Source organism: Pantherophis guttatus, chromosome 3, assembly GCF_059756535.1.
Source record: "Pantherophis guttatus breed Tessera chromosome 3, ASM5975653v1, whole genome shotgun sequence".
NCBI lineage: Eukaryota > Metazoa > Chordata > Lepidosauria > Squamata > Colubridae > Pantherophis > Pantherophis guttatus.
This window is the reverse complement of record NC_142065.1, coordinates 93,582,996-93,596,280: the sequence shown is the minus strand read 5'-3', so window position 1 is coordinate 93,596,280 and position 13,285 is coordinate 93,582,996. Positions and strand designations below refer to the sequence as shown.

At 35.8% G+C, this 13,285-nt stretch overlaps 1 protein-coding gene across 1 annotated transcript in view; it reads right to left on the bottom strand.

The window, feature by feature from the left end:
- Positions 1-347: 347 nt before the first annotated feature.
- The window catches only part of LOC148114667 (complement factor H-like), a 40,842-nt gene continuing 27,904 nt past the window's right edge, over positions 348-13,285 (bottom strand). The window contains exons 7-12 of the mRNA XM_087890059.1: positions 11,938-12,114; positions 11,411-11,587; positions 7,634-7,810; positions 4,855-5,037; positions 3,680-3,876; positions 348-603 (exon numbers count right to left, since the gene is read on the bottom strand). Coding sequence (XP_087746185.1) covers positions 592-603; positions 3,680-3,876; positions 4,855-5,037; positions 7,634-7,810; positions 11,411-11,587; positions 11,938-12,114 — 923 coding nt within the window. The 3' untranslated portion in view covers positions 348-591. The remainder of the gene's footprint in view (positions 604-3,679; positions 3,877-4,854; positions 5,038-7,633; positions 7,811-11,410; positions 11,588-11,937; positions 12,115-13,285) is intronic.

The window sequence follows — 13,285 nt, the reverse complement described above, 5'->3', positions numbered from 1 at the left end:
ATTTCCAGAGCACCAATTTCTTTCTGGATCTTGAATTAGACTGTAAACTGAAGTATTAAATGTATCTTTACAAAATATACTACAAATTGTTTGGCAGCAAAAATGATTAATGGATTTTAAAAAATTTTTTTAAAAGAACTTAACACCTCTATACTGTATGTAAAAACATCAATTTCAATTATCTATTGTCATTCTTTTAAGATGGGCTGTTGATTGATAATTCAGATTAATCAAATGTTTACAATTTTTATATATATATATATATATATATATATATATATATATATATATATAAAAATCTACATTCCTCACTCAATATGCATTTTAAAAATATATTTATAAGGTTATATTATAATATATATAATATATCTGCCTTAAAGATGTTCTATAAACTTGTTTTTAAATGTTATCATTTTCACAGTAATTTCAGTTGGTAAAATCTGTCTTTTACAGAGTAGGCTTTTAGGTTTGGATCCACCATTTATAACTGTATACAATCCAGCTTCATGTGGTTATATTAAAGAGAATGATACATAATTTCAGACGTTCATCTTCTGGTTTAAAGGGTGCTGTATATATCCTGTTCTTCATTTACGCAGTTCTCTAAAATAAAAAGTGAACAGTAAGTAATAAATAAATTTGCATCTGTACATTTTATGTAATTATTTTTTAAACTCATTCATATGATCTGCAGCAGAAAGCAGCCTGCAATAATTTTTGAGATATCAAACAACATGGCCAAGACAATTTTGAAAGTCAGTATCACCATTTTTAAATCAAATGGTTAAAACTACTCAAGAGATTCAAGAACTCTAGCCCGTTTTTTCACTGAGCAATTTCTATCTTTTTTAAGATTACTTTTGACACAATGACATGTAATAGACTGTAATAATTTATTGGGCATTCTCTATATTTTGGGATATAAGCTCTGGCAGTCAGAATGAACTCAAAACACCAACATTTTAAATATAGGAATGGGGAATTAGATGTTACCAAACTTTAATTCATCCTCACAGTGGATACACTTGAGGGAAGATGGAACACAAATGCAGTGAATAAACAAACTCACAATATCCTCAGACAACACAGCCAATAGAAGAATACTGGGAACTGTAGCACAGCAATGCCAAGAAAAAAAATCATTTTTTGTTAACTAGGAAGATTTCCAATAAAATGTACACTATACATATATTTGATATTTACATGTACATTTCAGCAAAATTTGTATTTCACTAATAGCATTTGTATTAATTGCAATTTCAAATGCAAACTCATCATATAATGGGGGATTCCTGTGATCCAAATGAAATTCCTTCCATTTAGAGCAATGGGAAAGAAGTTCTATGGGGAGTGGGGTTAATACCTAAAAACAAAGAGGCATGGGACAAGGAGGCACAAACATTGCCCATCATTTCATCTCTTCTAATCTGATGCTGAATCCTGTCAGATTCCAAAACTGAAGACCAGGAGATCCCTCTGTCCTGAGAATGAAATGACTGAAAAGTCTAATTTAACTCCAATGAGCTCTTTTCATTGATTTCATTGTGCTCAGTACAACAAATTCAATCAGTGTGCACCCTAAAGTTTTCAACAGAAAGCAAGTAATTCTTAGGTTGGATCTAGTAGTCTCTGGAAGTCAATAGAATCTCATTTACTAATAGATAATCAATCAATCTGGTCTAATTCATTTCAGAGAGTGTTCTTGCTCAATCTATTTTTCCATTTATTCTAAGCTTAGAAATATTTCGTGGGATATCTCATTTTACATGTAATATATAATGTATGATTACACAACCATGGTGGCACAGTGGTTAGAATGCAATATTGCAGGCTACCTCTGCATTCCTTCTGCCAGGAGTTTGATCCCGACAAGCTCAAGGTTGACTTCCATCCTTCCAAGGTTGATAAAATGAAGACCTAGATTGTTGGGAGCCATATGCTGACTCTGTAAACCGCTTAGAGAGGGCTGTAAAACACTATGAAGTGGTCTATAAGACTAAGAGCTTTTGCTATTGCTATTATCAAGTGTTACTAATTTAGTAATTTTACTTTTTGTTCTGGCCCTGCGGCTTCTGGTAGGTATTTATAAATATGCATATAAACACATGAGTGAGTAAATTGCATATGGAAGTTCAAAGGACAGGACAATATTTCAATATCAATGCAATGAAATAAATAAAGTAAAATGTATGAGTGTTCATTTGGAACAATTCTTTTTCAGGCATCTAAATTTGATGACTGAGGCCAATGAAATCAATGAAAATAGCCCACTGGATTTCTGGTCCTGTGGCTTCTGATAGGTATTTTTAAAATGCATCTAGACACACAAGTGAGTAAGTTGCATATGCAAGTTCAAAAGCCAGGAGAATATTTCAATATCAATGCAAATGAAATAAATAAAGTAAAATGTATGTGTGTTCATTTGGAACCATTCATTTTGAGGCAACTAAATTTGTTGACTGCGACCAATGAAATAAGTGAAAATAGCCCACTGGGTTTAACATAGAGGTCTTCATCTTGGAATCTGTCAGGATTGATCAACAGACCAGAAGAGATGAAATGCTGGCAGATTCAGCATTCCAGCCCCATTCCTCATTGTTTTTAAGTATTAACCCCGTCCCCATAGTGCTTAACAAATGAATCTTAACAAAACAACAGAGTTGGAAGGGACCTTGGAGGTTTCCTAGTCCAACCCCTTGCTCAGGCAGAAAACCTTATACCATTTCAGAAAAATGGTTGTCCAATCTCTTCTTAAAAACTTCCAGTGTTGAAGCATTCACAACTTCTGGAGCAAGTTTTTCCACCTATTAATTGTTCTAACTGTCAGGAAATTTCTTCTTAATTCTAGGCTGCTTCTCTCCTTGATTAGTTTCCAACCATTGCTTCTTGTCCTGCCCTCAGTTGCATTGGAGAATAGCTTGACTCCCTCTTCTTTGTGGCATTCCCTGACATATTGGAACACTGCTATCATGTCACCCCAGCCCTTCTTTTCATTAAACTAGACATACCCAATTCCAGCATCCCTTCTTTATATGTTTTAGTCTCCAGTCCCCAAATCATCTTTATTGCTCTTCTCTGCACTCTTTCTGGAATCTCAACATCTTTTTTACATCATGGCAAACAAAACTGTTTGCAGTATTCCAAGTGTGGCCTTACCAAGACATTATAAACTGGTATTAACATTTCACGTGATCTTGATTCTATCCCTCTGTTTATACAGTCTAGAACTGTGTTGATTTTTTTGGGCAGCTGCAGCACACTGCTGGCTCATATTTAAATTATTGTCTCCAAGAGCCCTCTCACAATTACTACTATTGAGCAAGGTACCACCTACACTATGGCTGTGCATTTTGTTTTTCTTGCTTAAATGTAGAAACTTACTTTTTTCACCATGGAATTTTGTTTTGTTAGATAGCACCCAATGTTCAAGTCTGTCTATCAATGATCAATGTTTAAATCAAGTCTGTTAAGAAGTGTTCTGATTTAGAAGAAATGCAGAAGACCAAGTTACCTTAGAAAACATTACATCAACAAATTTAGCTGCCAGACCTAGGTCTTTTAAATATTTCAAGTGATTTTTTTTAATGCACAGATATAGATATACAGGTATATAGATATAGACAAGCGAAAGAAATGTTAATATTGGTGAATTAAAGTATTTTTCTGAAAATATACATACAGGAATGCAACGCGGATAGTTAAATTTCCCATCCACACAATTAACTCTTAATGATCTGGTATCTGGATGTGGTATGTAGTTTCTTAAGCATACAAATTCCACTACATTTCCATCCTCAGAATATATTTTATCCCCGTTGTCCCACTTCAGCCTTATGTTGTGTTCTCTCAAATCTTCTTCACTTGCTGAACAAGCAGCTGAAAAAGGACACAGATCAGATGACAAATAGAAAGTTTTACACTGAGGAATTCATTTGATAAAGCAATTAAAATTTAGGTTAGAAATTCTATGTTGTAATTGGCTAAAATGATTAGAGATCTATGTAAATGGATTTCCCCCCCCCTTTTATTTTATTTTGTCTCTCATGAACTAATTATCAGTCATGAACTAAAACTTTTTTAAGCAAGACAATGTTACATGTGTAGAAGGAAGAAGAAAAACATTTTAGTCCCCTTCTTCCAAATTTCCTCATACTGAATATCTGGATTAGGAGAAGACCAGGTTCAGGCAACTTCTCTTATAATGTCACCTCATATCTTCTTTTTCAACATTGACTAAATAGGGTAGATGTGATTAAGTCAACAGAGTCTTCATCCATACTTAGCCTATTTAAAAAATAATAATGTTAGTTCCCTAGAGATTCAACTTATACTATCATTCAAAAAGAGCCCTAGTGGATTGTTGGGAAACATGACTTTTTGTAATTTTTGTTCAAGGAATGATTGATTGACTGATTGATGGCATGATGATGATAATGGAGGGCCCAGTGTTCTGATCTGTGAAATACTAAGAAAAATAAAATCTACTTACTGAACTCAAGTAAACTAAAATCTGAATTTTATCAATAATGCCACTGACTAAAAAGATGTCTGTTATGAAATATAGTTTAGGGAAAGCAGAATTTCACCAGGAGGGTTTCACAAAATGAGGACAACATTTCTACATGGCAAAAGATCTTGTACAATTCTCCATTATGAAGCAGTTTCTCTCTGAGAAAGTTACTTTATCTTGGTTCATAATACTACTACTTTTATTCAATTACAAGGAAGTAAAATATTTTCTGGCACTAACATACTGACATAACATGTCTGATGTGTGAAATTTATTCCATTCCCAAAATAAAATATTTCTCTATAAAGATTAAATCTATAAAGAATTAAAGATATTACTTATACCTCTACATGTTGGTGTTTGTGACCAACGACCATTTTGACAAGTCACTCTTGGAGAACCTTGCATTGTATAATAATTTTGGCACTGATAAATTACACTTTCAGAATGTAAATAGATTAGCTTGGGTGAGTCCACAATGTCTCCATTCTCCACATAAGGTGGACGTCCACATTTTCCCCCAAAATCTATAATAGATACAGAATCTATTGAGCAAGAGTCCTCATGATTACAAATATTATAGTGTATTCACACACAGAGACACATTTTAAACATATTCATAAGAAACATATTCATTTCAAAATTCATAAGAAACATAGTCATTTCAAAATTATACTAATTCTTATTTTTAAAAAGTAACAATATCATACAGCTTGGTCAATTGATAGGCAGAAAATGATTACTACTGCTGTCCTTAGTGTTGTCTTTCAACTTCAGAAAATATAGTCATTACTTTCTTAATACCTAAAGTCAGATCTGTATTTAAACAAATAGCAATTGCTTTCGGACAAACGGCATCTCCCCACAAGGTGTTCTTATTTTTATTACCCATTTTCCATTAATAACTGTTCAAACTCTGCACAAATCAATTGTGTAGTTGTACTGGATGTTGTGCTATCCATCTCAGTATTGAAGTGATGGGAGGCTTGCAACACAATAAAAGCAAGAATAGAAAAAACATTAAAAAATTATAAACATTAAAATTAATAGAGATTGATTAAAACTAGGAACTAGTACATAAGCATCACAGTGGTAGAACCTTCTTTCTTAGTTCACCAGTCACTTCCAGTGTAAAGAGCTCCATCATGGCCCCAAGTCAATTGGCTGACCCAGGTTTTAAGGCAAATCCAGAAGGCCTAGAGGGTGAGGGCGTATCTCATATCCAACAGCAAGATTTTCCAGATTGTGGAGGCATGGCAGAGAAAGATCATTTACCAGATCCTGCTAGCAAAGTTCCTTGACTGAGGAGGTTTGCAGCATGTTCCTTTTGCCAGAGTGAGTGGGTGGGTCAATCCCACTGGGGTGACATAGTCCCCTGTGCCATGAAGGCCTTTAAAGATGATAACTAACATATTAATTGGACTTGGAAGCAAACAGCAACTAGTGCAACTCATGTAACAGAAAAGTTACATGTGCCGTTGAGCAGGCATTGTAAGTCTACAAGAACCCACAGGTTGTAACCCCCAACCTCATCCAGAACTGAAGATTTTAAATTCCCAGATCCCAAGCTCCAAGCCATAGCAACATAGTCTTACCAGGGTTCAAGCCTATTGTCCCTCATCCAGTCACCCACAGCATCTAAGGAGGGAACAGACTAATGTCTCCTTAAAAGATCCCAGGGATGCCCCCTTCTGCAGTGATGCATTGATCACCACTGGAGGTTTTCACCAGTAAGGAGGGATATGAATTTAATAGGCAGGCACTTGCACTGACAGCTCTAAGGACCCTGTCCACTTCTTCAGATCTAACAGAATCAACCTGTTCCCAGATACCTGGGTAAGCCCATTCCCTGGGAATCTCTAATGGACCTGCTCTATGTTTGGTCTCCTACTGAGAATAGATACAAGCAACTTTTCCCATCAGATATTTCACAAATTCCTCCACATGGCCCTGAAGATGATCGCCCAAGTCCTCCTTCCCATTATAGAAGTTATAATGCAAATAATAGGGATAAATTGAAGGATGGAATTGAAAGGTATGGAACTGAATGCTACTGATATTAGCATCAAAGGAAAAGTCAGAAAAAGGCAGAAAATGATGAAAAATGGTAGGGATGGGCAAATTTGATGCTACATCAGGAGAAATTTTAAAATGTGCTTTCAATGATAAGTGGTTACAGTATTTGACTAGGCCTTGGTACCCTGGAGGAAAATAAGTGAATTATGAAATAATGGAAAATTGGCTTGAAATTTTGGAAGATTTTGTGTAGAGTTGAAAGTTGGTTGCTGAATATGATAATAGAGGTATTAGAGAGAAAGCAAGCATGACAGTCAAGGGAGCATTTAACTAAGCAGGACGTTAGACATGGATATGTGAGACACACACACGGTGTTGCGTAATTATTATATATTCCTTTATAAAAGTATAATAAGCCCTTATAAGGAGGCCTGCATTGGTTGGGGACATGAATATGAACATAATTTCATTTATAAGTCACTATGTTGGCTGAGAATGTAAATGATTTGAGTGAATGTTAGTCATGTGAATGGTGTAATGAGGAGCAATGTAGGAAACCCTCAAATGATTAAATTTGAAAGGGAAAGGAGAATACAAATTTTTTAATAAATGGAGAAATTAAGCAAATGAGTCAATCTACATATCTTGGTAGAATGATGACTATAAGTGTGAAAACAGATGGAGAAGTTAACATAAGTAATATATGCAATATATATGAGATTTTTTAAATAACAACCAGTTTTATGTTCTATGATAGGACATATTCTATGATATAGGACTGAGAAGGAAAGGCTAATTTTGAAATAGTTTGTGCTCCAAAAGTCACATACTCTTTCAAATGAGAAAAGACTTCTAGCTATGAAATGAACTGAATAGATTTATATAAGTAGAAATTCAAATTTTTGTAGAAGAGGGACAATGTTAAGGAAAATATATTGTACTTTCACAGTTCAACAGGGACATTAAATTTTACAATTCTAGCAATAAAATATTGAAAAAGCCTGATAGAACCTTTTCAAAATAACATGAAAGAGACAGTGAAGTAAAAGCAAATTCATTTCCAATTCTATCTTCATTTCTACATAGTGAAGATCTGCACATAAATACCTGTACAACGTGGTGTTTCTGTCCAACCATTCTTCGAACATGTAATGAAAGGAGATCCAAGAAGAGCATAACCTGTGTAGCATCGATACTGCACCTTCTCCCGGGGCAAATACTTTGCCTTTATTTCACCAATAATCTGACCATTTTGAATTCGATGGGGAGAAGAACATCTTACATCTAAAATTTAAATAAAAAATTGTCCCGTTCAAATAAAATGGACTTGGTTTTCCTAAAGCAAATGTCTGAAAACGTGCTCCCGCTTCTATGTCTATTGTTGTCCATACTGTATTGAATCATTTGGAACAAAGAGGACATATGCGAGGCTGTTATTTGTGGATTATAGCTCTGCCTTTAACACCATTTTACCCAACAGGTTGTTTCTTAAAATGTCCAATTTGGGTATAAATCAGAGGATTTGTTTGTGGATAAAGGATTTTCTGACAGATAGGCCACAGTCAGTAAGGATGGGATCCCACCATTCCTCTACTCTGATACTAAGCACAGGAGCCCCCCAGGGTTGTGTGCGCTCTACATGAGACTACCCTTGAAAAGTGTTCGGAGACTACAGTTGGTCCAGAATGCAGCCACGCGAGTTATAGTGGGTGTGCTTAGATACACTCACATTACACCAATTCTCCGCGAGCTGCACTGGCTCCCTATTGTTCTCCGGGTGCAATTCAAGATGTTGGTCATTACCTTTAAAGCCCTATATGGCTCAGGGCCAGGCTATCTTCGAGACTGCCTTCTACCACATAGCTCCCAGTGACCGGTAAGATCCCACAGAGTCGGTCTCCTCCGGGTCCCGTCAGCTAAACAATGTCGGCTGGCAGAGGGCCTTCTCTGTGCCTGTCCCGGCTCTCTGAAACCAATTACCTCCTGAGGTCTGGACCACCCCCACCCTATTGCTTCCACAAAGCAGTGAAGACCTGGCTCTTCTGGCAAGCTTGGGGCCGTTGATCTCGTTATAATGATCTTGCAAGACCCAGCCACGAATTGAAATGCATGTGTTTTAACATTTTTAAAGTTTTTAATGTTTTAATGTTTTTCTTTTAACATTTTTTATGGGATTGTTCGCATTGTTTTATTCTTTGTTGTAAGCTGCCCAGAGTCCCTTGGGAGTTGGGTGGCATAGAAATGCGACAAAATAAATAAATAAATAAATAAATAAATAAATAAATAAATAAATAAATAAATAAGCCCTTTCCTTTATTCCTGTACACACATGACTGCACCCCATTGTATAACACCAATGCAATTATTAAATTTGCAGATGACCCAACAATGGTGGGGCTCATTAATAAGAACAATGAGTCTGCTTACAGAAAAGAAGTACAGGGCTGACATTGTGGTGTAAAGAAAATAATCTTACACTTAACACCAAAAAAACTAAAGAATTTATAATTGACTTCAGGAGGAAGAAAGATGTACATTTACGATTGTACATAAATGTGAGGAGGTGGAGAGGGATGGTAGTTTTAAATTTCTGGGCACTTATATCTCGAAGAACCTCTCATGGACTATGAATGTTAACAAGCTTGTGAAGAAGGCACAGAAGAGGCTGTACTTCCTGAGAATGCTCAGGAAGATAAATCTATCTCAGCTTCTGTCCTACTATCGCAGCACCATTGAGAGTGTCCTGACATACTACATTCTTGCATGGTATGGGAACAGCTCTGTAGATGACAAAAAAGCTCTACAGAGAATCATTAAAACTGCCCAGAATATCATCAAGCTCCAGCTACCAGCTCTGGATGACATTTTCAAATCTCGCTGTTTGAGGAAGTTGCATAACATTCTCAGAGACTCTTCCCATCCTGCTTACAATCTTTTTGGACTGTTGCCTTCCGGCAGAAGATACAAAACAATTAAAACTCAGACCACATGTTTTCTGAATAGTTTTTATCCCAGAGCTATAATTGCACTCAACAATGAACTAAAGGGCCACCATCAGTGAGCTTTTGGACATTACTTGGTCTGTTGTGTGGATGTTTGGGTGGTTTAGGGGTGGGGAATTGTGGTGGGTAGGAGTGTGTTTGGAGATTATTATGTGTGTTGGACATGGTCTTTGGGTGTTAAGTGAATTTCGCTGTATGGGTATACTGTGTATACACATACAATGACAATAAAGTTATTATTATTATTATTATTATTATTATTATTATTATTATTATTATTATTATTATTATTATTATTATTATTATTATTATTATTATTATGAAACCAAAACTGTCAACCCACATCCTATAGCACAGAAAATACAAGAGTGATGCTGCAGACTTGAGGCTGCTTCCCTTTGAGGTGAGGAGAGTGTGAGGCTACAGACAGAGGAAGCTCCTCCTCCTCCTACAGCACCTGTTTCTACTGATCTTGAAGAAATGAAACCGGGTGCTTTCAATCAATACCGTCATGATATCTGATCAGCCGCAGATTATACTGTCATGATATCTGATCAGCCGCAGATTAATGGCAGAGTTGTGTTTGTGTAAATAATAATAAATAAATAAATAACTGGATTATTCTGCAAGAAATTTAAATCCTTCTATGAACTACATGCAGAAAAGAAGCTATCTAGTGAACCCCTGCATGATGAACTATTCTGGCCTTTTCCCTTCCAATCAGTCTGTCATGAAGCTGGATATCAAAGCAATGGATGCAAATAGACTGTCTACTGTTGACCTCACCCCATTCCTAAGAGGTCTGTAAGGGGTTTGCATAAGTGCACTAATGTGCCTACCCTGTCCTAATGTCCCCATCTATTCGTATCCATTTCATGTATTCATAATCATGTTTATACTTATATCTGTTATCTTATACATGCTTTACAAAACAAACAAACAAACAAACAAACAAACAAACAAATTGTGATCCTCTACCCTAGGCTGTGAGGGAGATAGTCTCAATATTCTTTGCTGATGTTCGGAAACCATCAGATCTGGCTGAGAGACAACAGATTAAAGGTTGCTTACTCCGTTCTGTTGCTTTACTATTTTTACAGTTGATTATACTGAGGATTTTATATTTGGTTTTTATACTCTATATAAGCAGCTAACAGTCTCTAGATTGTGATGGGGTAGAAGTGGAGGAAAAATAGATACGCATACAAATTAGATCATTCAAGGTAGGCAAGTCAACCACAGGTGATATTTCCAGGCACAAATATTGTACTAATCTAAAATCTGTCCCTCATGCTGCGTTTCCATGACCTCACATAGACTGGATATCTAGGCTGACACCCCCACCCTCCGATTAGGAAATTCTGAAGCAGAAGAAATACTACCAAGGGTATTGAGCTGCATTTTTTCTTGAACAGAAAAGAAGACATTTCAAATTGGAGGAAGTTCAGCTTCATCCTGTTTCCCAGCTCTCAGTGTCTCTGCCCTCTAGAGCTCAAAATACCAGTTACCATTGGCAAGAGTCTCCCCATCCTTTCTAATTATTCTGAAGAATAGTCCTGCAATGAAGTTGTAACTTTTTTTTTTCCTGACTAGTTAAAGGCTATATTTTGCTCCTTTTTGCAGGCCACCTGAGGGGGAATGCTGGACTGTGGGTTGGAAGTTGGGCAATTGGGGATGGGTGGAAAAATTATGAGTGTATCAAAATGTCCACAGGCTTATCTACTTGTCAAACAGGAAAATTAAGAGAAACAACACAGGATCAGCTCATCTTGGATGAATGGTTCAGATTAATAATATTTAATTTCTGATTTTTTAAAAAAATGTACTCTCCATGTGAATTTTGTGAATCTCAGCAAAAATATTATAGACCATACATTCCTACCTACACATCTTGGCAAACGTGACCAGTTATTTTGTCTACACGTTACAACAGCTGATCCATGTATATCAAAACCATCATTACACTGATAATTTATTTTCTCGCCATTCAGGTACTTCTTCATTGTATCTTCAATAATTTCAGCATTTTCAACTATAGGGGGTGTGGGACATGTTGCATCTAAATGGATAGAGGATACAAGACTTCAATTTTCTGAATTGATTCAAGAGAATATAGGCCAAAAATAAATTATGACAAAATATATCATCAATATTAGGCCAGCTAAAGTTACAATATTGTTCACATGTTGATCAGTTCCAATAATGCTTCCATTGGTTATTTTAGTCTAGCCTTCTTTGCCCACACAATGTAAAGAATCATTCAATCTCTGGAACAACAAATACCTGTTTGTCTGAGTCTGCATAGATTGAAAGACAGCAAGTTTGGCCTCTTTCCTTTAAGCATCACTTTTCAACAATGTTGCTTCAAAAACAATTACCTTGAGAAGTTCAAAAATAAAATTACTGTACCTTTACAAGTGAAGGATCCTACCCATTGTCCTCTTGTACATGTTATTTTAGTAGATTCTTTAGTATCAAATCCATGATTGCATGTATAATTTATTATTTTTCCAGAATCATATTGTTCGCTATCTTCTTGCTCCAGTGAAGCATTGGGGATTACTGGGGCCGGACCACATGACTGTTCTGGGGAAAAAAATGAAAAAACAACTTTCAGTATAAATCAATTTATGCCAAGATTTCTTTAAATATTAAAAAATAAGCCTATAATTATCAATAACAGTTTTAAAAAGTTAAGATGCAAGAGCCCTGTTCACCTGTTTACCTTAACCTTTGCAAAGAATTCATTCATAGGAGACTGTCTGTTTCAGAAGTCCAATGCATTTTTTAAAATAAAATTCTAAATACAGGTAGTCCTTGAGTCACAATTGAGCCCAAAATTTATGTTGCTAAGTGAAACATTTGTTAAGTGAGTTTGACCCATTTTACAACTTTTATTGCCACACTTATTAAGTGAATCATTGTATTTGTTAAGTTAGTAACACGGTTGTTAAGTGAATCTGCCTTCCACATTGACTTTGCTTGTCAGGAGTCACATGAGCCCAGGACACTGCAACCGTCATAAATTTGAACCACTTGCCAAACATCTGAATTTTGATCATGTGACCATGGGGATGCTGCAACAGTTGTAAGTGTGAAAAATCATCATAAGTCACTTTTTTCAATGCCATTGTAACTTTGAATGGTCACTAAATGAACTAGATAATCTATACAATTAAGTCATAAGAGCATACATTAATATTGCATGATTTAAGTATAATTGTATTATGCATATACTTAAATACATTTTCTTTAGCAAGGGAAAAAACCTGATGGTTTTAGATTTGCATAAATGCTTCTCTGGCTTGATTTTCTCAAAGAGAAACCACAAAAAAGATTTTCAGGTATTTCGGGAATTTATTAAAACAACATTCTAAAAGCAAATTAATGGAAATCTGCTGATTGATTTGTTCAGTTCTATACTTTAATTTAGAAATAGAGTGATTTTTAGACTGTGCATATATGTTTGATTTTCATATAGTGTTTGTGTTTTAGTTTTAACTTTCTGTTCATTGCATAGAGTCACTTTTGTGAGATAGTCAACTATATAAATTATTAAAATAAGTATTAAAACCTTTTTTAAATAAAGTTTTTCTTTATCTTCAAAGGAGGGAACCAGGGGCCAGGTTCTGAAGGACCATTGGACCAGGGGTGAAACACTCCCGGTTCGGACCGGCTCGGGCGAGTAGGTAGCGATGGCGGCGGGTAGTTCGGAGAACCGGTAGCAAAAATCCCTGCCCTGCCCCCCATGCCCAGC